At 49.2% G+C, this 26,772-nt stretch overlaps 3 protein-coding genes across 6 annotated transcripts in view; 2 read left to right on the top strand and 1 right to left on the bottom strand.

Annotated features, from left to right (window-relative positions):
• Positions 1 to 2,251, bottom strand: part of TTLL9 (tubulin tyrosine ligase like 9) — a 45,373-nt gene extending 43,122 nt beyond the window's left edge. For 2 of the 4 annotated variants that reach the window (XM_072996619.2, XM_072996617.2), the window contains exon 1: positions 2,146 to 2,251. In XM_072996619.2, coding sequence (XP_072852720.1) covers positions 2,146 to 2,160 — 15 coding nt within the window. In that variant the 5' untranslated portion in view covers positions 2,161 to 2,251. Of the gene's footprint in view, positions 1 to 1,379; positions 1,559 to 2,145 lie in introns of those variants that run through there. The other 2 variants (XM_072996616.2, XM_020807865.3) reach the window with 2 other exon arrangements.
• LOC144588812 (uncharacterized) overlaps positions 1 to 26,772 on the top strand; it is an 856,730-nt gene that overhangs the window by 820,095 nt on the left and 9,863 nt on the right. The window lies entirely within an intron of this gene.
• Positions 2,542 to 26,698, top strand: DUSP15 (dual specificity phosphatase 15). Its single transcript, XM_020807848.3, has 7 exons — positions 2,542 to 4,766; positions 8,117 to 8,150; positions 15,714 to 15,796; positions 17,556 to 17,605; positions 21,095 to 21,169; positions 22,373 to 22,547; positions 22,928 to 26,698. Exons 1-7 carry the CDS (start codon positions 4,746 to 4,748, stop codon positions 23,144 to 23,146), a joined length of 657 nt encoding a protein of 218 aa, XP_020663507.3. The 5' UTR covers positions 2,542 to 4,745; the 3' UTR covers positions 23,147 to 26,698.

The raw sequence follows: 26,772 nt of genomic DNA on the forward strand, positions 1-26,772 counted from the left end.
CAGGACAGAGAAGACTCTCCTGGACATGCCAAAGAGCACGTGAGGAGGGCTTGTGACTAGAGAAGGGCCATCAGGAATCATGCTGTGTCTTCAGAACTGCAATTGCAATGGATGGTTGTGCCTTACTGCTTTGAATGTTTTTTTTTTTTGTGTTCCTTTTGTTTACTGTCTTTTAGTGTGGTGTTTCTCCCTCTTTAGTATTTGTATACTTGTTTTTAGCTTTAAATATGGCCTTTCAATGACATAAGCCGCCTTGGGTTCTCTTAAAGGAGAAAAGCAGGGTAAAAATACTTTAAAATAAACATCAGTCCCTCCCCATGGGCAGCAATTCTGAACTGCTGGATCCAGGTCAGCAAAGAGCTGGGAAGTGGCCACAGAGGGTCCTCGAAGATGGAAGGATTGGAGCCAGGATTTATACCCAAAAGGAGGAGGAAGACTTCCCGCTGAAGGGGATACAGGACTTGATGCAGAGCACCTCGTGAAGTTGGCATATTTCTGTACACTACCCCCAGCAATGATATACGGCCTCCCTGCAGCAAAGATCCAGGACATGACTTGCCAAGAATAATCAAAGTTGTTGATCATCATCCCTTCCTCCTGATCTGCGTGGGAACCAACAATTCTGCCAGACCTATCTTTCAGTGCATTTCAGTCCCCTGTACTGCAAAGAGAACAAACCTATCCATTTTGAAAGAAATCAACTCTGAGTGCTCACTGGAAGGACAGATCCTGAGGCTGAGGCTCCAATACTTTGGCCATCTCATGAGAAGAGAAGACTCCCTGGAAAAGACCCTGATTTTAGGAAACTGTGAAGGCAAGAGGAGAAGGGGACGACAGAGGATGAGATAGATGGACAGTGTCATCGAAGCAACCAACATGACTTTGACCCAACTCCGGGAAGCAGTGGAAGAACAGGAGGGCCTGGCGTGCTGTGGTCCATGGGGTCACGAAGAGTCGGACATGACTGAATGACTAAACAACAACAAAGGGATCGGAAAGACCTTGAGGTAGAAGTGTGTGGTTCTTTTTTTCCCATTACTCTTTCCTGTCCTGTATCTTGGTCTGGAAGAGAGATGCGAATACGAGAAACCAAGAAGCATTTGTGCAGGTGCTGTTCCTCAGGCTTTGGCTTCTTAGACCACGATCAGTGCTGAGATGATGAAGGACTCCTGGCAAGCAACAGGCTGCACCTCAATGTGGGGAAGCAGGAAGAACTTACTTGCTAAAAGGTCTTGCTAAGCCGATCAAGAGGGCTTTAAACGGACCTCTGCCAAGGAGGGGGATGATATTCCAGAGAAAAAGGAGGCACGTCTAGCCTAGAGAAAAGCTCAGACGGGACATGATAGTGTTTTTCAAATATTTGAAGAGCGGTCGGTCACGTGGAAGAGGGAGCAAGCTGGCCTTCTCCAGATCCAGAGGGGAGGACCCTGGATGGATCCAAACGGCAAGGAAGGGCATTTCGACTCAGCCTGAGGCAGAGTTTCTTTACAGGAGAAACTGGAGCTGGTCATCCGCAGGACAAACGGCCCGAGAGATGGTAGACACCTGCTTCTTCATGGGACATTTTTTCCAGCAGAGGCTGGATGACCACCGACCGGTCAGGGACGCTTTAATGGGGCGGCGGGGGGGGGGGAAGGGTCCTGCTCCTTGCAGGGGGGGCCAGGCTGGATGACCTTTTGGGGTCCCTTGCAGTCCCATCATCACAGTTATGGGATTCTAGAGAGGCTAACAACAAGGGGGGGCTTGGGGCACCAGGGATGCAACTAGGTGGAGGGCCTTCGTGGCCAAACTGATTTCCCAAAGCGGCCATAGCGACTGGGGGGGGGGAAGGGGCGCTTGGGAGGTTTAGTCCAAAAAAGTAACTTTAGGAGCACTCCCCCCCCTGCACCCATACACCACACTCTACCCCACCCCCTTTTATCAGCCGTATTTGGAGAAACCACATATTTTGTGAGGGTGCAATGTTATGAAGGGGACCCCCCCATCCCCCCCAGGGGATAGCAACGCCCCCCGTCCTCCCATAACCTCTCTAGGGAGCCTGGGTGGGGGAAGGGAGCAAGGCTGGTGCCCTCTCAGCCCCTTCCCCACACGTGCCAGCCCCTCCCCTCCGACCCGTCCTTACGACCCCCCCACCCTCCACCCCACCTTGTTTTTGGCCATGGGGCTCCCTCCCCAGGACGGCCTCCGTCGCCACCCCAGCGCGTCCCGTTTCCACGGCAACCGGAGCAGGCCTCCCGGCGGTGGGCGGGGCCTTGGGGGCGGCCGGCAGGAGGGGCTCCAGGAGCCACGTGTTTCCCTTCGCTGAGCCTCCCCAGGCGCCCTTTGCTGGACTACAACTCCCAGAATCCCTTTTACAAGGGAAAAGAGGCTGGGGATTCTGGGAGTTGTAGTCCAGCGACAGCAACGTTTCCAAGCGCTGGTTTTCAAGGCGGGAGGGGGGCGGCATTTGATGATGATGATGATGATGATGATGATGATAATAATGATGATGATGATGATGATGATGATGATGATGATGATGATGCAGGTACTAAAAGGGATCAAATAAATACTCCCCCACTCAAAGATAGCAAACAAAGGCAACCGCAAAAACATACGGATTTAAAAGCAACAAGGCACAACACTCCAGGTTATTTTTTTAAAACCCTCTGAAACAAGCCAGTCCCTGAGGGAAAGCTTGCCTAAAGATAAAGATCTACCTCTGCTTGCCGAAGGATTGCAAAAATGGGTCCATTGCTTATTTATTTTTATATACTTGTGTTGGGGGGCATGTTTGCAACTAACAGGAATCCGCCTGAATATTAAGACAAAAATAATGATTACAGAATAACTATTACATTGGTAATAAAGAAAGCCATATTGTTCAAGATTTTTTCTGGTTAAATCAGTATTTTTCAAGATTTTCTCTAGTTCAGCTCAATCCATCCGAATGGAGACTACAGCCGAAAAATCAGAAGACTGAGAAGCATGTTTGCCACTGCAGACTGTGAGGATGATGATGAGGATGATGACGACGACCAAGGTCCACGAGGATTTCTATGACATGTCACATTTTCTCTACAACCTACCTTTGAACCCATAAGCAAATTCATCGGGTTCTTCTTAAGGAGAAAGGAGGGATAAAAACATTTTCAATAAATAAATACATTGGGCAATGAAGAAAGTTGGGAAGGGACAAAAATCCTGGAGAAAGCTCAGCACCCTGGAGAGCGCTGTAAAGTTCGGACTAAAAACCAGGACAGATTCACAGACCCGTGGCCCTTGGAGCCACCAGCCTTAACTGACACCACCCTCCACAACTGCTAAAGTCCAGGGATTGAAATGGCTTATTTTCGGCTCCTCTGGATATCGGTCCCAAATGCTTGTTTTTTCTAGCACTAAGAACCACTCTAGGAAATCAAATACCCCCAATAAGCATGCTGGTGGTACCCAGATTCCCGGAGTCTTAGCCCATCACTCTGCCTGCCGTCCAGCACCAAGGCCAGCGGCTCTTCTGCTTTCCTCCGACCTCACCCCACTTTTATTGGAAGGGAGAGCATCATGGCGGTGCATCTCGTTTTTTGGAGGCTGGCACTAAGATGTTGTCTTTCCGGCCAAGTCTCTTTGCAGGTCCAGCCGGGTTGTATGTTTTGCTCAGAAGAAATGAACTCGTCAGCCGTTCTTGGATTTTTCCCTTGTGAAATGGATCCCGGGGACCCACGAGGGCTCCCGAGCTGCCTTCTTGCCCAGCTGACCCGGGCAGCCTTGTGACTGCAGATTCTATTTTTGCCCAGGGTCATTCAAGGGGGGGGGGGGTAACTAGATCTGCAATCATAGCCGCAGGAGGAGCAGGCGGGGGGGGGCTTTTGCCTGCACATTCTCCTTTCTGGGAACATGATGTTCCATCTCCCCTTCCCACTGTCTCTCCAGCTGCACAGTGGCTGGGGAGGGGTGGGATTTGGGGGGAATCACCAATTTACACACCGGATAACTTCCCCTGCCCTGCTTTCCCCATGTAGACCTCCCACGAGAGGCCTGGCGCGGCCACCCTGTTATTGTGGGATGCAGAGTGGAATCTGCAAGGTGGGGTGGGGGGAAGAGAGAGAGAGAAGTGGGTTGTTCCAGGGAGTGACGCAGCTGCTGAGCTGATCCGTGGAAGGTGGCCAGCGATGCCCAGCCCGCCGCTTCACCAAGAAGCAGAGGCAGGAAGACAGAACATGGCTTGACCACCCCTCCTGGTCACCCGGGCCAGGAAGACAAAAGCTTTTGTTCCCTGGACACTGGCGCTTTGTGGCGGCGCAGCAACAGCAGCCCGCGGTGGCCTGGCCTGGCCTTCCTGGCGCACACACTCACAACTGACGAAAGAGGTGGGGTTTTTCCCCCTCTCCTGTCAAATGTACCAGCTGCAGAAGGCGAGCAGGAAAAGACCTTTTCTAGGACCGGCATCTGTGCCATATTAAAGGAAGGAGCCCTCCTCCTCTAGAGGAGGAGGAGGAGGAGGGGATAACCCTGACAGTGACAGACGGGGAGGGTGGGCAAAGATTTATCCCTTGCCACAAGACTCCCAGCTGCCATTCCAGGGATTTCTTCTGGGGCCAGCCCAGAGAGGCGCAACAGAGGGCTGGGGGAAAGACAGTGTGGGGGCCCAGAGGTACGAAGCGGCCTTTGCACCCCACACTAGCCCTGGGTGTTTGGATGAAGAGGGAAGCGAGACCCACCGGGGACGTCACCTGCTCTCCTCCTTTCGGCTTCGCCTGCTTCCCGCCATGGGCAATGGCATGAACAAGGTAGGGTGCAATGGGGGGACATGGTCGGTCACTGCTGCCGAGAATAAATACTTTTCCTCTGTCCAGGGCATTTCCTTGAAAGCCCTCAAAACAGTCGGTCAACTTTGCAAAGTTTTGCAAGACCAGGTGCCTCTGGTTTAGAGGGCATCCCCCACCCCAACCCCCAACCCCGGCTAACACACTGCAACCCATCTCGGGTGCCGAAAAGTATCAGCCCCTTCCTTGCCTATTGAGGGAATGAATGGATTTTTCCAGGCAATGTTTGCAATCATTTCCTGGGCGCAGAATCCAGTAATTGAGCCCGGACAGAGAGACACGGTCCGCCCGGCACAGCCGCGGTGGGTGCCTCTGAGTTTCTGCCTAATTTTTTTGCTGAGGGTGTTAAGTCATTGGCAGTGGCAAACGCTAAGTTCCAGAAATGGGGACCACTGGTCTTTGGATGTCAGAGCCCCCAGTGAACAAGGCAGGGTGGCCACCCCAGAAAAATGTTTCTGCCAAATACTTTGTTGGGAACCAAGCGCAAAACTTTCCTGTGTGCAGATGACAACAGAGGGATCTTAGCCAGAAAGGAAAGCTCACAACCAGGTCATGAATCTGCAACTAGTAAAAGGTGTTCCTGGCCACAGCCACCTAGAAATCCAGTGGCAAGTAGGTCCCATGGCCATAATCAAGGTGCGCATCAATGCTGTGGGTTATTGTTATGCTCTGTCCAGTTGCTTCCAGCTTATGGTGATCCTACAAATGAATGGCTGAAATCTCATTCTGTCCCTGTCTAGTAAACAAAGCACTCTTACCATAATTTTTGGAGGTAGGCACATTCCTACACCAAGACAACACACACATGTGTCTCTGAGCAGTGCTTTGCCTATCAGGGAGAAATGGACCTACAGTAGGAATCGGATTTCAGAAACGACTTCCCAAAATTTCTGCCTTCAGCCAGCCTGCTCAGGTCTTGCAAGCTCAAGGTTGTGGCTTCCTTTATTGAGTTCATCTATCTGATATTTAGTCTTCTTCTTTTCCTACTGCCTTCCACTTTTCCTACCATTATTGTCCTTTCCATTGAGTCTTGTCACATAGGATTGTCTCAGTTCAGCCCCCCCCTTTTTTTCTCTCTCTCCTTCTAGAGAGAATCTAGGCTTGATCTTATTTTGGACCCAGCAATTTGTCTTTCTGGCAGTCCACAAAACATCTGTAAAGCTCTTCTCTGACACTTCATTTCTTATCTTGTCAACTGACTTCACTGTCCAGCCTTCACATCCATACATAGTAATTGGGATGACTATATAGGAGGAGGATGTTCACCTTGGTTTCTATCAACACTTCCTTACATTTCAAGATATTTCCTTGTTCCTTCATGGCTGACCTCTCAGCCTTCTTCCAAGTTCCTGTCTGCAGTCTCCATTTGGACTGATAATTGAACCAGTGAACAAAAAATATTCTTTTTTAAATTATCAGCATTAAAGCTGTCTCGTTCTTCGGTAGCCGTTATTGTCGTTTTCTTAATGCTCAACTGTAATCCTGCTTTTGCATTTTCTTCGTAGAGCCTTTAACTCCAAATGCCTCAGGCTGCTAACTACTGTCATTGTCTTTCTGAATTCTAAGGCATGTTAGCTGCCACACTGCCACCGTTCAGGTGCTGAATTTGAACCCAGGAGACCCGGGTTCAAATTCTCCATTGGTTCCAACACTGGATAGCTTAGGCCAGACACACTGCCTCAACCTCTCTTTCCTCACATAGGAAAGAGAGGTTGAAGATAAAAGTGGGGAGGAAGAGAGCCAGGGACACTGTCAAGAGAAAACTGGAAGAAATAGGAGATTTTTTGAAAAAAAAAAAAAACATAAGCAAGCTAGCAATGTTCTGCGGAACTCAAATCTCTCCCGGAAACTGTCATCCAGTTGTGAGTGAGGCTCTCGCAAGACTTCTAAAGGAGAATCCCTGTCGATCCAGTAAAGAATCATTCCCGGAAAGCCCAAGACTGGAGCTGAGTGTTGATGCAAAGCTCCCTTGTCTGCAAGGACTGCCAAAGTGGGCTTTCCCTGCATTTGAGCAAATGCTTCTGCGACAACCAAAATCGTGTCTGCCCACAGAATTACTTGGCCCCTGTATTGCAAGGCCAGAGCGGTGGCCCCGAAACTGAGCTTCTTCAAGCTCTGTTTCCCCCTGCCCTTCCCAGTTCCTCGTGCAGAAATTTGCAGAGGTGGAGCAGCAACTCAAACCTCAAGCACTGGTGGGAGGTGCCCCCCCCCCGAAAATCAGGACAAGGCTCCCAGACCTTTCCTATCTATATGCAAGAAGGGTAGCAAGATACCTAGGTAAGCTCTATCTGCCGAAAGGTCTGTCCTTTGGGTGAGGAGGCCACCTGGCAAAGTTCCGGCAAGATAAAGCAATCATGCATTTTTTAAAATGAACACCACTCTTTCATAACAACTGAAGTCTGTTGCCTGGAGGGTATCTGCCTTGCCCTGCCCTGTGGTACGGCTAGTCCCGCTAGATTGAGAAGGTGCTGCTCAATGTCATGAGCTGTGAATGCAGCAATTCTTTGACTCTTCCTCGGTGCTTTTGACTTTAAGCATGGCCCCTGGAGGGATTCAGAAACGCTGGCCCGTGATGGATCAGAATGGGTGACGGGAGGGGAGCATGGCGTGGATACCCTAACTTGAGCAACGGCACAGATACGAAAGAAGAGCAGGAAGGGGACTTTGGAGAGACCCGCTCCAGCCTTCCGGGGCCAAGGGAAGCAGCTCAGCGTTGGCCGAGAGGATCTGTGCCGTAGCGTTCATGATCTCCTTTTGGTGTCGCGAATGTCTGTGGGCTGCTTTCCAGCGCGGCGTAGTGGACAGAGAGTGTCGGATCAGAACTTACAAGGCCTGTGTTCCAATCCTTAAGGAAATGCCCTGGAGGGGGATGAAGATATCCCCTTCCGTGAACATCTCGCCTACCTCCGAAACCCCCGATTAGAGTTGCCCGTGAAGTGGGTGCAACTGGAAAGCGCATAACAACAGACTCATTTCTAAGGCTAAAGGGCCTGTTAAAAAGTAAATGAGAAAGAAAAGAAGAGTGGTTTTCACAAAGGGGGCAGCCGGGGTGAAAAGAAGCTTGGGATGACATTGAGAATGCTATTTCTTTGGCTACGATTCCCAAGGGTCGCTAGTCATCAGGGGCATGGGGCTTGCCTGGTTGGAGGAGGCAGGAATGTGGCCGGGGTTAGGGTAGTTAGTGTAGGAGTTAGCTCATGGAGTTGAGGGGGGAGCGGGTGGGGAAAGAGGCCGACCCTTTTAAGGCTAGAATCCTTCTGAAGACCCAGGGAGTTCTGCTAACAAGAATATTCTCTCTGTTTTTAATCTCACAGGTTCTTCCCGGATTATTCCTCGGCAACTTCATAGGTCAGTAAGTAGCAGAAATGCCACCTAAGCTGTGGAGCTCAGTCAAGAAGATCTGTGTCTGTTTCCGGGTCCTGTTGCAAGTTGGGCACCTTTGACCTTTTTGCCGGGCTCCTTCCGGTGCTTTGGACCCAAGGCATAGTGGTCAGAAGAAAGGTGCCAGGGAGAGCTTCGCTCCCCACCTCTTCCCAGGGAGAAGGGAGGTCTTCCTCCTCTTTGGCAAGAACAGGGCAACACCGAAAGTTGACCTCTGCTGAGCCTGAGTGAGCCAGCCCATCTTACAAACTCTGACCACCACCACCAGCAGCAGCCGTTTTCCAGCGTGGGAAGGTGGGATGGCTGCCTAGCCTTACCTGGAGACCCCAGGTGTTTCCCTGGTGGTCTTCCGTTCAAATATTCCCCAGGCCTGATCCTGGCTTAGCATCCAAACGTTGTTAAGATCAGTGTGTTTGGGGCCCGTTGAGGGTCCCAAAACTCTGTTGGCTATGGGTGACGGGGGTGACAGCATTGAAACCATGTGGTGGGAGAGCAGAACAGAGGAGCAATAATAACAATAACCATAAGACGATCAACAATAATCATCTTAGAACTGCAGATCTGAGCAAGGGTTGCTGCTAAATCAGAGCTACCCAGAAGTAGAAGGAACAGCCATAGTTTCCTGCTGGGGCCTGGTCTCACGCTTACAATTTGTTTTGGAAAAACAATGATGTGTGTATATATATATAGCCTAGAGGTGGGACCAACTTGGCTGAACGCCTGTGCCCAAAATAAAACCTGAGGCTTTGCCCATCTCGTCTTCTAAGAATATTGCCGTGTCTCGCTGGCATTCTGAAAGTGTGTGTAATGGAAACAGACAGAAATGCCGGATCAGCTGAATGGCCATCAAACCCTGATGCATCAGCCCAGAGAGGTTTCAGCCCCTGGGTGTGTTAAATTATTTGCCCAATACCCATGAACCCCAACATACAAATAAATAAAAAAAAATCAACCACACACTAAGGTGGGGAAGCTGCTTGGGGAGCCTGCTGGACCAGATCTCCCCCTACGTGTCCTGTCTGCATGGGTCAGAGGAGGTCCAAGGCATGGCCAAGCCCCATTAATATCACAGAAGTGCTGGTTAGGGAAGGTGTGGTAAAGGGAGAGACACTGAATTTCATCAAGTCTACGGGGACCCCATGGAGCTCATGACTGCGGATTTCCCTTTCCTGTCAAGTATTGAATGTGATAGTAGACCCAGCTGTGCATCTCATGAGGATGTTAGATCACTGAAGAACCCATAGTTTTAATACATCCTGGTGGATGACAATAGTGACCCCTGTTACATACAGCACTGATGTTACCTGTCTGTCATGGGTTTGGAGGGAAAGTTCCATCCTATGGAGAGTGGAAGGCGGGACATCAGGAGGAGGGGCTGTACTGTATATATATGTGGAGCCTGTGTGGTGAAGCTGGGAGACGCTGGGATGTGAAGAAGCAGCAGCTGGGAAGAAGAAGCTGGTGTGGGAGTCTGTGTGTCAGACAGGGTACTACTGTGTGTCAGAGTACCAACCTGATAGGTTCAGGTGTCTGTTGGTTAGCCAGAACTGATAGGTTCAGGGTCTGTGCTTCAAGTTAAGGGTTCTGTGTGAACCAAACTGTATGCATGTATGAGTGAGACTAAGCCACGTTACTTTATCTTATTCACCTAATCATTTTATTTTCCCTGTGTGTTGGTTTAAATAAACCTTATTCTTTTATTTGTTGAAAATCCATCCCTGGTCTGTGTGACTTCTTATAGGGAATGGTTGGTGGCAGCTTAGTTAACGTGTGGCAGATCCCAGTAGGTCTGGGTTTGTCACATTGATTGGTGTCCAGCGTGTGGGATACGACTGGTCCAGTTGTCCAGTGGTCCAGCAAAGCCTTGGCACGTGGGCCCAGAGCAAGGGGGGTCTAGTCAGGGACAATCTGAGGCGCGTAGGTAATCTTCTAGGTGTACCTCACGGGGAGGTGCGCTAGTGGAAGAACGTGCCAACTGGGGAGACTAGATTAAGGTGCTCTGAGGCAGCCTGGTTTTGGCGGGAAAAAAGCTGAGGCAAAACTGTGTAGTAGAAGTGATTTAGCCTGCCTGCTGAGAGGCCCAGCAGAGGGGGGTAGGCTCTAGCTTGCAACTGTTGCAAGTAGTGCTGAAGGACAGCAGCAATCTATAGAAAGCTGGTTCTGAGGCAAAAGAAAAAAAAAAGTGGTCGTTTTATTTTGAGGCTTGACTTTTTAAAGCAGCTTGTTCTGAGGGGGGATTATGCCCTTGACTCGAAGCCAGATGGCAGAAATGGGTGAAGTGAAAGACCCCCAGGTAGACCAAGGTTCTGAGGATGAATTTGGCTCAGTGCAGGGTGACAGCACGGGAGAGCAGAACCCAGAACTCAGAAAATTGCTCATAGCCCAACAGCATGAACTGAGGATGAGGCAATTTGAAATGGAGGAAAGGGAAAGAGAGGAAAGATTAGAGAGAGAAAAAATGCAGGAAAGGGAAAGGCAAAGGCAATTTGAGATTGAGAGAATGGAAAGAGAAGAAAGATTGGAGAGAGAGAAAATGGCGTTTGAATTAAGAAAACTGGAACTGATGAACCAGAACAATAATAACAATAGGGATTCTGAGGGAGGCCAATTGTCTAAAGCTGACCTGAAGAAATTCCCTGTGTACCACAAGGGAGATTGTCCTGAGGTGTTCTTTTCCTTAGTGGAAAGAGCGTTTGTGGACTTCTCAGTGAGGGAAACTGAGAAGATGACCATCATGCGATCTTTAATCAGTGGTAGCCTGGCTGAGGTCTATGCCGAGATGCCTGAGGAACTGATGAAAGATTTTGCAGAGTTTAAAAAACTGGTGTTTGCAAGACATGGGATAAATGCGGAACAGTTGAGACAAAGATTTAGGTCAATCACCAAAAAGCCAGAGCAGACTTTTACCCAAGTGGGGGCCCAATTGGTGAGGCTGCTTGAGAAATGGCTATCGCAGGAGGGGACAGAGACCTTTCAACAGCTTAAAGATTTGATAGCGCTGGAACAGTTCTATTCAGTTCTCCATGGGGAATTGAAGTTCCAGGTGAGGGAAAGGAAACCAAAATCTGTGGTAGAAGCAGCCGAGATCGCAGATTTTATTTCGCAAATAAGAAAGCCCTTGGGTGAGGGGAAATCTGTAGGTAAACCCAAAGAAACCTACAGCAAGTACTCTCAGGGACCAGGGAAAAGCCAGCAAGGGGGAGGGGCCCATGGTGAAGGGAAGCCCTCAGACATGAAACTAAGACCTCAGATTTTGGAGGGAAAACCAAAACAAGATGAGAGAGAATCAAAATACACCAGAAAATGTTATTTCTGTCAGGGAAAAGGCCATCTAATCTCAGAGTGTGAGAAATTAAAGCAGCTAAAAGGAATGGTGCCTCAGGAGTCGAGTGGAACCAAGCCAAAAGCTGTGTTCTGTGTCCAGAAAGAGCAAGGCTCATTGTCACTGAGGGAGCCTGTTGCCATGGCTACTCAGTCTGGAACAGCTACATCTGCTGATCAGGCTGAGGAAAATGGTCCTCTTGTAGAAGTCAGGCGCTGCCTGTTGGTGAGAACAGATTCTCAGTTGTTTGAGACAGCAGGGGTGGACGTAGGAATACTTGACCGTCAGTATCGGGGGCTGCGGGACACTTGTTCCCAGGTGACCCTGTGCCATCCAGATATTATTCCGAGGGAATATGTAATCCCAAATGAGAGCATAAAGGTGGCAGGGATTGAGGGGCAGATAATCTCACTACCAGTCGCGGAGGTACCTGTCAACTTTCAAGGCTGGAGGGGAGTTTGGCGGCTAGCGATTTCATCGACTCTGCCAGCAGCCGTGCTCGTGGGAAATGACCTGGCTGAACATGTGAAACGGGTGCTAGTGATTACACGCTCACAAGCCACCACGGGGACAGTTCAGGGGGGTAATGATGAGCCAGAGACGGAAGCAGGTGGGGGGAGTTCAGAAGCTGTGGTGGAAACCTTGACCACAGACAGCAGATTTGGACAAGAGCAAAAGGCAGACGCCACTCTCCAAAAGTGTTTTGAACAGGTGACTGACGCCCAGCTAACACCTGAAACCCCAGTGAGATTTCTGGAGAAAAAGGGGGTTTTATATAGAGAGACCCTGAGGAATATCTCAAAAGGGGGAGATGGGATCCGAAGTCAGCTAGTGGTACCTGAAAAGTATCGCCCCATGATCTTACAAAGGGGGCACTCTGACATGTTTGCTGCACACTTAGGGGTGAACAAAACACAGCAGAGAATCACACAGAATTTCTACTGGCCTGACATAGGGAAGCAGATCAGGGAGTTCTGTAAACAATGTGATGTGTGTCAAAGGCAGGGGAATAACCGCGACAGGACCAAAGCAAAGTTGTGCCCTTTGCCTGTGATTGACACTCCGTTCAAATGCATAGGGGTGGATATTGTGGGACCTTTGCCCAAGGCCACAAAGAGGGGGAACAGGTTCATTCTCACCATTGTGGACCATGCCACGAGGTACCCTGAAGCCATACCCTTGACTAACATTGAAACTAACACAGTGGCAGATGCCTTGGTGGGGTATATGTCCAGGATGGGATTTGCCTCAGAAATAATCACAGATTTGGGCGCATCGTTCACATCAAAGCTCATGAAACGCTTATGGCAAATCTGTGGAATTAAGCACAAGGAAACCACTGCCTATCATCCTGAAAGTAATGGGTTAACTGAGAAGTTCAATGGGACTCTAATGCGCATGATTAGGGCTTACTTGGCAGAGAATCCAAACAATTGGGACCAGAAGCTGCAATCCCTTTTGTTTGCGTATCGATCAGTGCCACAAGCCAGTACCGGGTTCAGTCCATTTGAACTTTTATTTGGGAGAAGGGTGAAAGGGCCCCTTGATTTGATCAAACAAAATTGGGAGCAGATCACCCAGGATGACCCACAAGACGTTGTGACATACATAGACTCTTTAAGGAATAACCTAAAGAGAAACTTAGAGCTAGCAGCAGAGACCCTGCAAGCTCAAAAGGTCAGAAAGAAAGATTGGGATGACCAGGAAGGCAGGGAGAGGCACTTTAACCCAGGGGAGGGAGTGCTTTGGCCCAGGCCCTGCAAAGAAAACAAACTGCAGCTGGGTAGTCCAGAAAGAAAATACTTGGGTCACATGGTAGGGGGAGGAGTGATAAAACCCCTGGAGGCCAAAATAGAAGCTGTTCGTGATTGGCCTAGACCCAACACCAAGAAAAAAGTCAAATCATTTCTTGGGTTGGTGGGCTACTACAGAAAGTTCATCCCGAGGTTTAGCGAGATTGCGGCTCCGCTGACCGATCTGACGAGGAAGAAGACTGATGACCGCATCCCGTGGACCAGCGACTGTGAGGAGGCGTTCCAGAGGTTGAAGCAGGCGCTAATCAACTATCCAGTGCTGCGTGCTCCAGACTTCGACCGGGAGTTCATCATCTACACCGATGCGTCTAACAGCGGGGTAGGAGCAGTTCTTTGCCAGGAGGATGAGAATGGTGACCAGCATCCAGTGTCCTACCTGAGTAGGAAACTTCAAAAAGGTGAGAGACATTTGGCAACCGTGGAGAAGGAGTGTTTGGCCATAGTCTACGCGATCCAGAAGGCCAAGCCTTACATCTGGGGAAGACATTTTGTTCTGTGCACTGACCATTCACCACTGCAATGGTTAAAGACAATGAAAACCCACAATAGCAAACTTATGAGGTGGGCTTTAAACCTACAGGACTATGACTTTGAAGTGAAGGTGGTCAGAGGGTCAGTGAACTGTGTTGCTGACGCCTTGTCAAGAAGACCTGAAGAATGAAGACGGCGAAAGAAACATGGACTATGTATATATATTGATAACAAAAAGTTAAATGTACCTGTTTTTTGAACTTGGTTTGTATGAATAAAGGTAAATTGATGTAATGTATATGGTAAATGTTTAAATGCCTAATTGCCATGGTTAACTTAGAATGTAAGTATAAGTAAGTATGATATGGTATGTATAACTGTTGTTGTGTGTTTTATCCAGGTTGTTTTTTGGGAAAAAGCACCTTAGCTTTCCCCCTACAAAACAACTTATAAAGAGGGGAGGTGTTACATACAGCACTGATGTTACCTGTCTGTCATGGGTTTGGAGGGAAAGTTCCATCCTATGGAGAGTGGAAGGCGGGACATCAGGAGGAGGGGCTGTACTGTATATATATGTGGAGCCTGTGTGGTGAAGCTGGGAGACGCTGGGATGTGAAGAAGCAGCAGCTGGGAAGAAGAAGCTGGTGTGGGAGTCTGTGTGTCAGACAGGGTACTACTGTGTGTCAGAGTACCAACCTGATAGGTTCAGGTGTCTGTTGGTTAGCCAGAACTGATAGGTTCAGGGTCTGTGCTTCAAGTTAAGGGTTCTGTGTGAACCAAACTGTATGCATGTATGAGTGAGACTAAGCCACGTTACTTTATCTTATTCACCTAATCATTTTATTTTCCCTGTGTGTTGGTTTAAATAAACCTTATTCTTTTATTTGTTGAAAATCCATCCCTGGTCTGTGTGACTTCTTATAGGGAATGGTTGGTGGCAGCTTAGTTAACGTGTGGCAGATCCCAGTAGGTCTGGGTTTGTCACAACCCCTTCTAGGGATCTTTTAACGGAAGAACCTCTCGTAGGTTCTACAAAAGGTTCTTGCATTAAAAGACTGGTAGAAGTGGACAGGGATGTGGTGGCGCTGCAGGTTAAACCGCAGGAGCCTCTGTGCTGCAATGTCAGAAGACCAAACAGTCGTAAGATCGAATCCACGTGACGGAGTGAGCTCCTGTCACTTGTCCCAGCTCTTGCCGACCTAGCAGTTCTAAAGAATGTAAATGCAAGTAGATAAAATAGGTACCACCTCGATGGGAAGGTAATGGCGTTCTGTGTCTAGTCGCACTGGCCACGTGACCACGGAAACTGTCTTTGGACAAAACATTCGCTCTACGGCTTGGAAACGGAGATGAGCATCACGCCCTAGAGTCGGACACAACTGAACTAAATGTCAAGGGGAACCTTTATCTTTACTAGAAGCGGACAAAGGCTAATCATGGAGATAGACTGCAACTTTCAGCAGAGCTTGGAAAAATTATTTAGGGGTGCGAGGTGGGGCTGCAACTCCCAAAATCACAGACCACATTGAAAAGTAATTTCTCCAAGCTGTGCAGTGTATAACACTTGGTCTTTAAAAGGCCACTACATTTTATTATTAATTTCTGTTTCCTGTTTGTTTTTGTGTTCTTGTCCTTAGCTAGATTTCCCCTTTTTTGGAATGTTTTTGGTTCCCCCTTAGCCAGCTCACTTAAGCCTACAAAACTATTTACTACTTGGACTGAATGTGTGGGCATGATGATGGAGGAAGGCTTGAGTGGGGTCTCTTGTCACTGAATTTGGACCCTACCCACACCTATTTTCGGCATGCAATGCCCCACGCTCCAATTTCTCAGCAGATCAGGACCCCGTGTTGTCCATTGTCCTCAAAACACAGCCAGGAATGGGGGAAATATTAATGTGTTCCTCCCACGCTTTGCTTCTAGATGCCAAGGACTTGGATCAGCTGAGCCGGCACAACATCACCCACATCATCTCCATCCATGACTCTGTGCAGCCGTATATTCCGGTAAGGTTCACTACCCATGGAGGCTCTACTGCGAGAAAGTGTGAGGCTTATGGTCAGGTGTGGGGCAGATTTTAACCAGCAATGCAGGGGCGCAGCGAAAAAGTGTACCAGAAGCCTAAGATGATCATTGGTTATGATTTAGCATTGATCAGATGGTTATTATGAAGTATTAGCATCTTTATTATTGGAACCCACAGCAACAGATGCATTGTGTTATCATGATGCCCTCTGTCCGTGAGAATTATACTCACATATGCTAACTCTGTAGCTTCACCTGCAACCTCACTCCAGGGAAAAATTGCTTTTTTAAAAAAAAAAAATCTTTCAGCCATGACCCACTGGAAGGTTTCTCCTGTCCCTGCTTTGCTTGAATGATGAGATGCTTTGTGGGAGCTGTTCGTACTTATATGGGTTGATGGATTTCTTTATGGATTTACCTAATCTGTGAGGGAAACTGCATTTTACATAGCAGGAGAGGACAGGTCCCTGCCCCGAGGAGTTTACTATCTGACATTTGTCACAAAGAAAGGAGAAAGTTTTGTCTTCTATTATGTTTTATTACTCTATCTGTATTTTATATTGTTGCTGATGTTCTGGCCTATTGTGCAAGGTTTGCTGATTGTTTACTGTTTTATGTTGTGAATGACCTAGAGGGCAAAGAAATAAATAAAGAGAGGCCAGTCAGAATAGGGAAGGGGTATGCCTGCAAGCCTTCCCCTAGTATAAGCTTGGCTTTAATTAGGGGGGCAGAGGAGTGGTGGGGATTCAAGGGGCTGTAGCCATTTTCAAGAAGACCTCTCTCTTTTTTTGCAAAAAATAAAACAAAACACAAAACTGGGGGGGGGGGGGAGGAGAGCCTGCAGGGAAAAATATTTGCTCATAAAACAAATCCCATGCCTTCCTCAAGTTCTTCTAACAAAACAACCGTTCCCCCCCACCCCCTCCCCAGTTTCATAGGGGGATAAGTGAATATAGCCTATGGCAGAACTGTAACGGATCCTATGCCATCAAGTCAATTCTGACTTAGGGGGACCCTTTCCCAGTGTTGTCTAATCTACAGAGTAACTTAGATGTGGCTTCCCTTCTTCCTGGGGCAGATCCCTGGGACTGTGCCGCTGGCCCAAGGCTACCCAGGCTGGCTCTTCTCCCAGGAGGCCCTGGGGGGGGGGGAGAGAATTAAATTTGCAACCTCCGGCTCTGCAGCCAGAGACCTAAACCCCTGAGCTCTCCAGCCAGCTCATGGCAGATCTATGGGTGATGGGACATGTTTCCCCCCCCCTCCAAAGGAGCCCACCTCTATGGTAGGAACTAGAGTGCTTGCCGAGGTTTCATTAAAAAGGTAGGTTTTGTAGAAGACTTTGAGGGAAGTCAAGGAGATGGCCCCGATCGTTTGCAAAGAAATCTGAATAGCCTTGCAAAATGCATACACCTTCCAGAGCCCCTTAGAAATTGCTGGCACATTTTTTTACCATTCATTGCATGGATAGCCTGCTTTCCCTCCGGGGAGCTCAAGCCAGCTCAGCCTGGCTCTCCGTCTTCCTACTTTGAGGAAGGTCAGGCTGAGCAAGCAGGGCAGGTCGGCCATTACGCATTGCCTCAGCCTCGCAACCCCGTTCGATCGGTTTCGGGGCCATCAGCGTTGGTGGCATAGGCACAGCCTGGCGTCGCTCATGGTACCAACAGCTTCTGCAGCAGAAATATTCCCAGATTGTGCAGACAGCAGCGACTCATCTCAATGGCTCCTCTTTTCCACCCCCAGGGAATCACTTACCTCCGCGTTGGACTGCCAGACACACCAGATGCCAACATGTAAGTAACTATCATTTTTTAAAAAACCTTTGTAGAACCATTGTGTACCTAATGCCAGCCGATGAATCGGTGTCCTCCAAAAGACTCGGTCACGAACCTCCCTGCTCAGGTCTGGCAAAGTCAAGGCTGTGGATTTCTTTACTGAATCCATCCATCCCATTTTGAGCTTCCTCTTTTCTGACTTGCCTTCCACTTTGCTTGCATCATTGTATTTTCCAGGGAGTCATGTGTCCAAAGAAGGACATGTCTAGTTCTGTCACTTTTCCTTCTAGTAAGAGTTGAGGATTGATTTGATCTTGAACCCTCTTATTTCTCTTCCTGGCAGTCCATGAGTTCTGTAAAGCTCTCCTCCAGCACTACCTTTGGAACGGCTCTCATTCCACCACCACACTTGCATCTTTCCGCGTTGTCCAGATTGCACATCTCTGCATAAGAATTAGGGATCCCACAGTCTGGATGGATCTCTGACGCATTCTCCCTAGATGTCGAGCTGGATAAACGCATTGGCAAAGCAGCTACCATGTTTTCTAGACTCACAAAGAGAGTATGGCTTAATAAGTTGACGGCATACACCAAGGTCCAGGTCTATAGAGCCTGTGTCCTGAGCACACTCCTGTCCTGCAGTGAGTCCTGGACCCTTTTTGCACGGCAGGTGAGGAAGCTGAACACCTTCCATATGCGTTGCCACCGATGCATTTTTGGTATCACTTGGCAGGACAAAGTTCCAAACAGAGTAGTCCTAGAACAAACTGGAATTTTTAGCATATATACATTACTGAAACAGCAACGTCTTCATTGGCTTGGGCATGTCGCGAGAATGGCTGATGGTCAGATTCCAAAAGATCTCCTGCATGGAGAATTAGTGCAGGGAAATCGCCGCAGAGGGAGACCCCAGCTGCGATACAAGGAGATCTGCAAGTGGGATCTGAAGACCTTAGGAATGGACCTCAACAGATGGGAAAACCTGACATCTGAGCGTTCACCCTGGAGGCAGGCGGTGCAGCACGGCCTCTCCCAATTTGAAGAGACCCTTGTCCAGCAGGCCGAGGCAAAGAGGCCCTCACGAAAGCAGCAAAACCAGGGAGCTGGACAGGGGACAGATTGTATGGAAGGGATAGTCACTCTCGAATCGGCCTTCTCAGCCACACTAGATGCCGCTCCAAGTCCTCCATACAGAGCACATTACCATAGTCTCTCGAGACTGAAGGATGCCTAATCTAACAGGTTTCTTTGGCCTTACCTTTGGTCTCCAGTGAGTCAGGGTTGCACGTAAAGATCTTCTCCCGCTCCATCACACCTTCCTTTCAAGTCTCAAAATACTGGAGGGATCACAGTGATGTGATGAAGGCATGGGCACATAAGACGCTGGCCAGCTGATTCTGCTGCCCTTGCAGTTGTTATGAGGATCTTTTAAAGGCAGGTTTGTGGGGGGCAGTCCTGCATTCATTTGGCCACGAAGGCAGGCAAGGGAGGAAGGGAAAACGCATGGCCCATCTAGACATTTCTGCAACTCCCATGCGCTCTTGGCAAGGAGAGACCGTGGTGAGGAATGCCAGGGACTGTAGCCCAGCCACCCACAGCAATGTGACTGCCTGTGCGCCCAGGCGTAAGTAACTGGAGCCAAGCCTCCTCTTTCTAGCAAAGGCAGCTGGCCGAAAGCACTCCTGACCAGCACAGATCCACCTGCGCATTGGGATCAGGGTAGCCTCGTGACAAGTCTCTCCTGTCAACAGCAGCTTGCATAGATTTTTTTTTCCTGAATCATCAGCATCTTTTATCATCAGGATGTCATGGAATTATAGAATCATGAAGTTGAGAGAGTCCTCTAAGGCAGGGGTCCCCAACCTTAGTCACCCCACGAAGAGCGCTCGCACGCACTGGAGTGCGCAAACGGTGGCGCGGCACTCACGCAGGCTCTCCCAGAGGCCAAATCCTGATAAACAAGATAACCTCTGGTCATTGGGAGCAGTAGCTCAACACTATCAATTTACTCCCATTTTGTTCAAGTCTGTGCAAATGCGAATCAAAACAAGTGAAGTGTGTCAGCTCCTGTTCTTGGAAGTGCATCAGCTCTGGCTGAAGCCCAGGTCCAAAGCCGGGTGGAAAGTCTCCCGTTTCAAACTATTTTGGTGCTTTTGTGTTGCAAACCCAGATGGTTCACTCTCGGTTAGTTTTGCAAACACAGGTTGTTCTTGGGGACTGTTTTCACCATATCCCCCTGTTTCAGAATGCGTTGGAAACAAAAAATATTGTCACCTATTAAAATTTTTTTAAAAATGTATTGCAATGTGAACTTCCGTGGATTGCACTCCACTTCCTTGGACACCAATTGGCATTTTTTTGCAGACAGATGGGGAACCCAAATAATGCTATGAATCTCATTTTGTCCTATTTATTTATTTATTTTAATTGAAACTATTTTCACCCCGGACTCAAGACCTCTGATATCACTTTTGCTGAACGTTGCACCCAAGGCAGATATGTTCCAAAATGGAGTTCCAGGTTTACATCCATGGCTCACCTTTCTCCATTTCTGTTACTTTCAGCTGTCGTTTCTGGGGCCCCAGAGAAATTTGTTGCTTGGGGAGCAAATTTGACATTTACTGCTTCATCGCCAAAAAACATATATTTTTGTAATATATATATTTTTTGCCACTAGAGGGCAAAAGGGAATTTTTTCTATTTAACAAAAAGAAGAGGAGGAGGATCTTTGGGGGTGGGTGGTGGATCATGGGGATCATTGGAGCCCACAGTGTTCTGGTGTGGGTTGATGTGGTCCTCAGACCCTGAGATGTTGCTCAGTCATGACTTAGGTGGAACAGCTTCCGTAGGGCTAAGGAAGAGAGAACTGTTACCTGTCCTTTACAGCTGAGGGGAAGGAACATGAGGGAGTCCTAGCAGATCATCAGAGGTTGGGAATGATGAGTTACATGGAACTAGTTATTGTTTTTGGGATATCAAAGGCCCAATAATGTTACCATGCAAAAGCAGTAGAAGGGATAGGAATGAAGCTGCTGTCTTGATGGAAGGGGGTAAATAATGTGTTCTAGTTATCTCGAGATATTACCTTAAAATGGTGTTTTAAGGCATTTTGGCTGGATTTCCATAAATTATACCAGGAATGATTTGCATTTAAAATCGTCACCCTCTTCATGTGCTGCCAATCAATTCTACTTAGGGTGACCCTTTCCCGAGATTTTCCCGGTAGAGAAGACTCAGCAGGGGTTTCCCATTTTCCCTTCTTCCTGGGGTGCCCTGGGACTTTGTGCAGCTTGCCCAAGGCTACACGGGCTGGCTCGTCTCTCAGGAGTCACCGTGGGGGGAATCAAACTCCCAACCTTTGGCTCTACAGCCAGTGACCTAAAACGCTGAGTTTCTGAAAAGGAGTTTTTAACAAAGTTCTGTCCACAGCCCTGTTTGTAACTTTAGCTACCCGGGTAGCTAAAGTTGAGTGTGTTGTTCTACTTCTCCCCACCCACCCCCCTCTAGTAAGAAGCACTTCAAAGAATGCATTCATTTCATCCACTCCTGCCGCCTGCGTGGAGGAAGCTGCCTCGTCCACTGGTATGTTAACATGGGCCTTAGAGTTGACGGGGCTGGGGGGGGGAAGAGAGGTAGGTGTGATGTTTGGCTGGGAATCCCGGAAGGTCAGGTGACCCCCTGGAGGCTGATTTATACAGAGTCAGCCATTGGGTTCCCGTTCCTCCAAAATGTGCACACTTGTCTTCCACCACCTGCTGCCTTTCGGGTATATTAGATTATAACTCCCATCATCCCCAGCCAGCATTTGGCATGATTGGGCAGAACAGAGCTTATGCCTGTTGACTCTCCACACCATCACCCCGGTCACCCCAAGCAGTGGACGCATATCTGTACTTCTTCCTTAGGTTTCTGTCCCACCTTTTCTCCAAAGGCCCACTCCATTCTTTGCCCGTTTTATCTGCACAACAACCCTGGGGGGTAGATGAGGCCAAGATAGAGGGTAGCTACTGTATTTTTCCGTGTATAAGACACCCCATGTATAAAACAAAACCACCACCACCCACATTTCTAACCCCAAATTTCTTTTTTTGCAAAAAGCTGCTTTCCCCCTCCACTTTCTTTACAAAAAGCAGAGAGGGAAAGCAGAGATCAAAGCACTGTTATCTCTCTCTCTCCTCCCCCCTCCATAATTCCATGTATAAAACGAGCCTCAATCTTTCCTCCCATTATTTTAGGAAAGTTGTTTTATACACGGAAAAACACGGTAATTAGCCTGAGGCCACCCAGTAAGCTTTGTGGCCAAGTGTGGATCTGACCCCAGATCTCCCTGGCCGAGATTTCGAACCCAGCTCTCCACAAGCAGGTACAAGAATATCTGCCCGTATCCCATATCCAGCAGAGGAATTACAAGAATTGACGTCCGGCGCCTTAAATGGGCCCAGGCTGGGGAATGCTGCTCTCTGGAACCTCATCTAAACCCCAGTGGCTCAATAGGTGGAATTTATCCTGAAGCCTGGGTTGCTTGTGGAGTATGCCCTCCTGAGCATGTGCAGAGTGTTTCAGCCATGCTGAGCCACCCAAGTCGATCCTGATTCCTTTTGGCGTGAGTGCAAGACACTCACAGGAGTCGTCCGCTTAGCAGTTCGGTCCTGCTCCGTGACCACCCCTCCCGGAAGACTCGGGTCTGTCCTTGCGCTGCTTGTAAGAAAGCAGGGAGGGAGAGGCCAGCGTAGCAGAAGGTCAAGGGGGAAGTGGGCCCTGACTGTTTTCTCCTTCCGGCCGCAGCCTGGCGGGTATCTCCCGCAGCACCACCATCGTCCTCGCCTACGTCATGGCAGTGACGCAGCTGGGCTGGCAAGAAGCGCTGGAGGCCGTCAAGGCAGTGCGCCCCGTCGCCAACCCCAACCCAGGTTTCCGCCAGCAGCTGGAGGAGTACGAATCCAGCCGGTCTGCACAGAAGGTGAGACCCCGAAGCCCTGGGACTCGGGGGGGGGGAATGGAAGGTGGGGAGAGAGAGAGAGAGAGAGAGAGATGAGTGTGTGTGGCTCCTGAAGCTTCAACTGGGGGCAGAAGGGGGGGAGCGGGGCTCATGAGACACCCACGAACACCTTGGTATCTGAGCATCTCCTCTTGGCAGCCCTGAGCAAGCTTTGGCCCTCCAGATGTCTGGACTACATCTCCCACAAGGCCTTGCTGGCCGGGGCTTCTGGGAGCTAAAACCCAAAACATCTGGAGGGCCAAGGTTTTCCTATCTGCAATGCCCTTTGCCCTTCTTCCCATTTCCTTCGCTTTGCCCACCCACTTCCCAGGGACTGACCACCCCATATGCCACTCTTTCAGATCCGCCGGAGACTGGAGCGCAAGTACGGAGCATCCCCTTTTAACGACGAGGAGGAGATTAGAGCCCTGCTCCCCTCCGGCAAGAGGCGGGAGCCCTCCAGGGCCGACGTGGCTGCCCCACGGAGGGTGGCAGTGGGGAACAAGAGCACGAAGCGCACAGACCCCTTGATCCTGCGTGTGAAACAGACCTTCTCCTGCCTCCCCGGGTGTTTGAAATGAGACCTCCGGCAGTGTCCTGAGTCAGCGTGGAGGCTTACCGTGGGGGGCTGGCCAAGCCCCCAAACCCGGCAGGAGATCCTCCGTCCTCCTGACACTAGGGGAGAGGAGCAGATGCAACACAGATGCCGGAGGGTGGGGTGGGGGGGAGAGATGAGACGGCGCAACCACCTTGGGACACTTGTGTCATCGGTGTTGGTGCCTTCCACCTGTTGGAACATAAGCCATTTTTGGGGAGAGCTGACCCCGTGACCCCTGTGGAGACCCTGAAGGCTGTGGGGTGCATTCGCCCCTCTAGGGAAGACTAAGAACCATGCTCCCTGCATCAGGGCCATGCCTGGGACTCCGATTCATCGGCAGGTTGGAGGCTTCTCAGAAGCAGGTCCTTTGGTAGGAACGGGCTAGTGGAACAAATAATAATAATAATAATCATAGTCCATCACTCATTGCAAATTAGGGTGGAGGAGTTAGAACGTGGGTGCAGAAAGAAAGGCCAACCAAGAGGGTCTTCACACAGTAAAAGAGTGTCCCTAGCCAGGAGGTGCACCGGGAAGGTTTGTTTCGATGTATGTCCGTCAATGTGGGGTAGAGAGAGGGGAGACCAGCAGGCACGAGTGGCATGGGACGGATCGTGGCAGGCTGGTCCGCCAGACTCAATGTGGGTGTGGAAGGGAGGACTTTGGCCTTCCTTCCTTCCTTCTAACCAGCTAGAAACAGAGAATGGCCCAAAATTCTCTTAACTACCCTCCTAATCAGGGGTGGGGGACTAAGGGGGCTTGTTTATTAAGCTGGTCTTCTTTACCTGTTGCAGTAAAGAAGGTTTCTGCCCCCTGTGGCTTGCATATGAGCAGCACGGGCATAATCCAGCCACTTGCGTGGCGGTGGGCTTCCTCTGGCCTCTAGTCTGCGGTTAGAACCAGAGAATTCTGAGCCGAGCCCAGTTTCCCAGCCCGGAGAGGGACGGCAGGCGAACTGACCGGGCTCCGGCTGTTTTCAACTCAACTGACACCAGTGACCTTTGGGAAAGCGAAGAGGGAAGCGGCGGAGTGCCCCACCAGCCGAAACAACAACTGGGGTTGCCTAACACTGTTGCTAGGTCACCAAAAGCTTGCAAACAACACAAGGTTCAGAGTTCTGCAGGATTATGTTTCAGGCTGGGGGATTAGAGGGCGGGGGGGGGGGAATAGAAACACGGTGTAAAAATCTGGCCAGATGTCACAGCTGTTGTTCTCGAAAGCAAACTGCTTGCCGGATCAAGGCTGAAATTCTCTTGGTCCACAACTAGAGTAGGCCCATTCCATCAGTGGGGATTGGGTTGAGTCAACTCCTCCACAAGTTTCATTGATTCAGATGGGTCTACTCCAGTGGCCACTTACTTTAGCACAGCCCCCACCAATTCAATGGGCCTACTCTAGTGCAACTCACCATGTCTAGCAACAGGGTGAACCAAAGATATACATGTAAGCATCCTTTAGTCTCAAGACCACCTTGGTATCTGAGCATCTCCTGCAGGATGCAGGAAGTGGCCACACGTCCTAGTCAGGCCCACCCGGGCTGACGGTCACGTGCTCTGAATATAGAGGTCTTGGAACAGCGTCTAGTGTGGCTGAGAAGGTCAATTCGAGAGTGACACCATCCCTTCCACACTGAAGACAAATACATATCTTGTCCCCTGTCCAGCTCCCTGGTTTGGCTGCTTTCGGGACTGTCTCTTGGCCTCGGCCTGCTGGACAAGGGTCTCTTCAAATTGGGAGAGGCTGTGATGCAAAGGTATCAAGGTACCAGCTTATATTTTCTCCCTTCTCTGTAGAGAGGAGCTTGACTGGGGGAGGGGGCTAACCCACCTGTCAAGGGCTTGGTGTGTGTGTGTGCGTGTGCGTGTGCGTGTGCGTGTGTGTGTGTGTGTGTGTGTGTGTGTAGACAGATTTCTTAGGCTTCCTTAGAGCAGAAGAATGGAGAGCACCTTGAAGTCTTTCTACCAGCAAAACAGGAGAGGCTTATATTACATAAATATATTGCCTTCACTGGGGGGAAACCTAAGCTTGTAAGACAACCTTGTAGGACATCCTCCCACTTCACGGAAGACATAAGCAGCCCCTGGTTCCCCCGCGGGGCACCTGCCAGCTGCTTTTCCGAGGTAGTCAGCTGCCCAAATCACGGCTCTCGAGGCAGCAATCGTAACAGAGGTATGATGCAAAGGCTCAAGAATTTTTTAAAAAGGAGGAGGAAGAGGAGGAGATGCATCTCGGGTGCCCCTTCCTTCTGCTTCCCTGCGCTGGCCTTGCACCCGCAGCTGGTTTCCTGTGTATTCTTCTTCCCCTGTACGAAACTGGCAGTGCACGCAGCTGCCCACTTAAGCCTGGAGGTCGGCTTCCACTCCTCGTGTCTCGAGAACTTGGAGGCTCATTGGAGTTTCCCCCGGCTAAAGCAGGCCAGCAGGAAGGCGATGAGTACGTGTGAGGGTCGGTGCCTGTCGTTCCACCCAAAGGGTCACAAACGGAAAGGAAGTTCAGGGCCAAGGAGCGCCGGACGGCGGTTCGGAAATCATTTGCCGTGTGGCTTCCCCGACCCCATGTGTTCCTTGTGGCTCACATAAGCCTCTCATATCTCAGTAAGCACAATGCCTGTGGAGGACAGAGCTGACAAACATTACTTTTTGGACTGCAACTCCCAGAATTCCCTAGGCAGGGAACTCTAGGGGGTTGTAGTCCATAAAAGTAATATTTCTGGGCTCTGAATCAAGCGCAAAGGTCTTTTTTCCCCCCTTTTTTTCAATCTGGACACCACTTCAATAATGGCCTCAGAGGAGAGGAGGTTTATTTAAACTAGTCCAGAAATGTTAAGACACTTATTCAGTCAGCTACTGGCATATCCTGTCGTTATTCAGCACATGTTCGGCTTTAAAGACCCAATTTGTAAGAGAGCCATTAATACAGGGGAGACCCAAAGGTCAGGCAACGTCTTTAATAAGAAGACCCCCCAACATATCACAGACTGTTGAGGAAGCGTTCAGTTCTCCTTCTGAGAGTCAGAGAATGGAGTCTTGACTGCCAGGGTCAAAAGTTCCTTTGATTTCCTTTGAAGGCTGATGTCAGGATCCTGGTACCAGAAATCCTGAGATAATATTTACTGAAAGCACTCAGGGTTGGGACAAGCATAACTGCACCATGTTTTTGTAATATAAAAATATTTTGAATATGCCTTACAAAATTGTATGCTAATTCCCTGGAAATACATGGCAAAATGTTCCCCTTCCTGGAGGACTGTCATTCCATTACTTTCTTTAAAGCAAACCTGTTTTTTTACTCTTCCAAGAAAAATTGTGTTTGACTGTTTTTCTGACCTTTCATTACTCTTCCATTAAACTGCAACAATGTATCTACTTCTGAACATTCTTGCTAGTAAGCCTGTCCTACACATGCTGTCTTATAACAAAGTGGTTATTTTTCTCTTTTGAAAGACCTTTTTTAAGGATCAGTATTTCAGCCCCTGCAGTTGGATTTTTTTCAAAATTAAAAAAAAGCAGGTGGGACCAACCATTCTCTTTCAATATAAGCAAGATTTGTCCTTTCCAATTATTTGATCTGTTTTAAATCCAGGGGTGTTTAGGGCAAATTTTTTTCTGCATG

The sequence above is a fragment of the Pogona vitticeps genome, chromosome 4, assembly GCF_051106095.1.
Source record: "Pogona vitticeps strain Pit_001003342236 chromosome 4, PviZW2.1, whole genome shotgun sequence".
Taxonomy (NCBI): Eukaryota; Metazoa; Chordata; class Lepidosauria; order Squamata; family Agamidae; genus Pogona; species Pogona vitticeps.

Bases quoted from the DNA above. Each gene is read 5' to 3' on its own strand.
- DUSP15 (XM_020807848.3), top strand. From the start codon at position 4,746: ATGGGCAATGGCATGAACAAG. The intron at 15,797-17,555 runs GTAAGGTTCACT...TTCCACCCCCAG, and splicing joins CTGTGCAGCCGTATATTCCG to GGAATCACTTACCTCCGCGT. The intron at 21,170-22,372 runs GTATGTTAACAT...TTCCGGCCGCAG, and splicing joins GGAAGCTGCCTCGTCCACTG to CCTGGCGGGTATCTCCCGCA.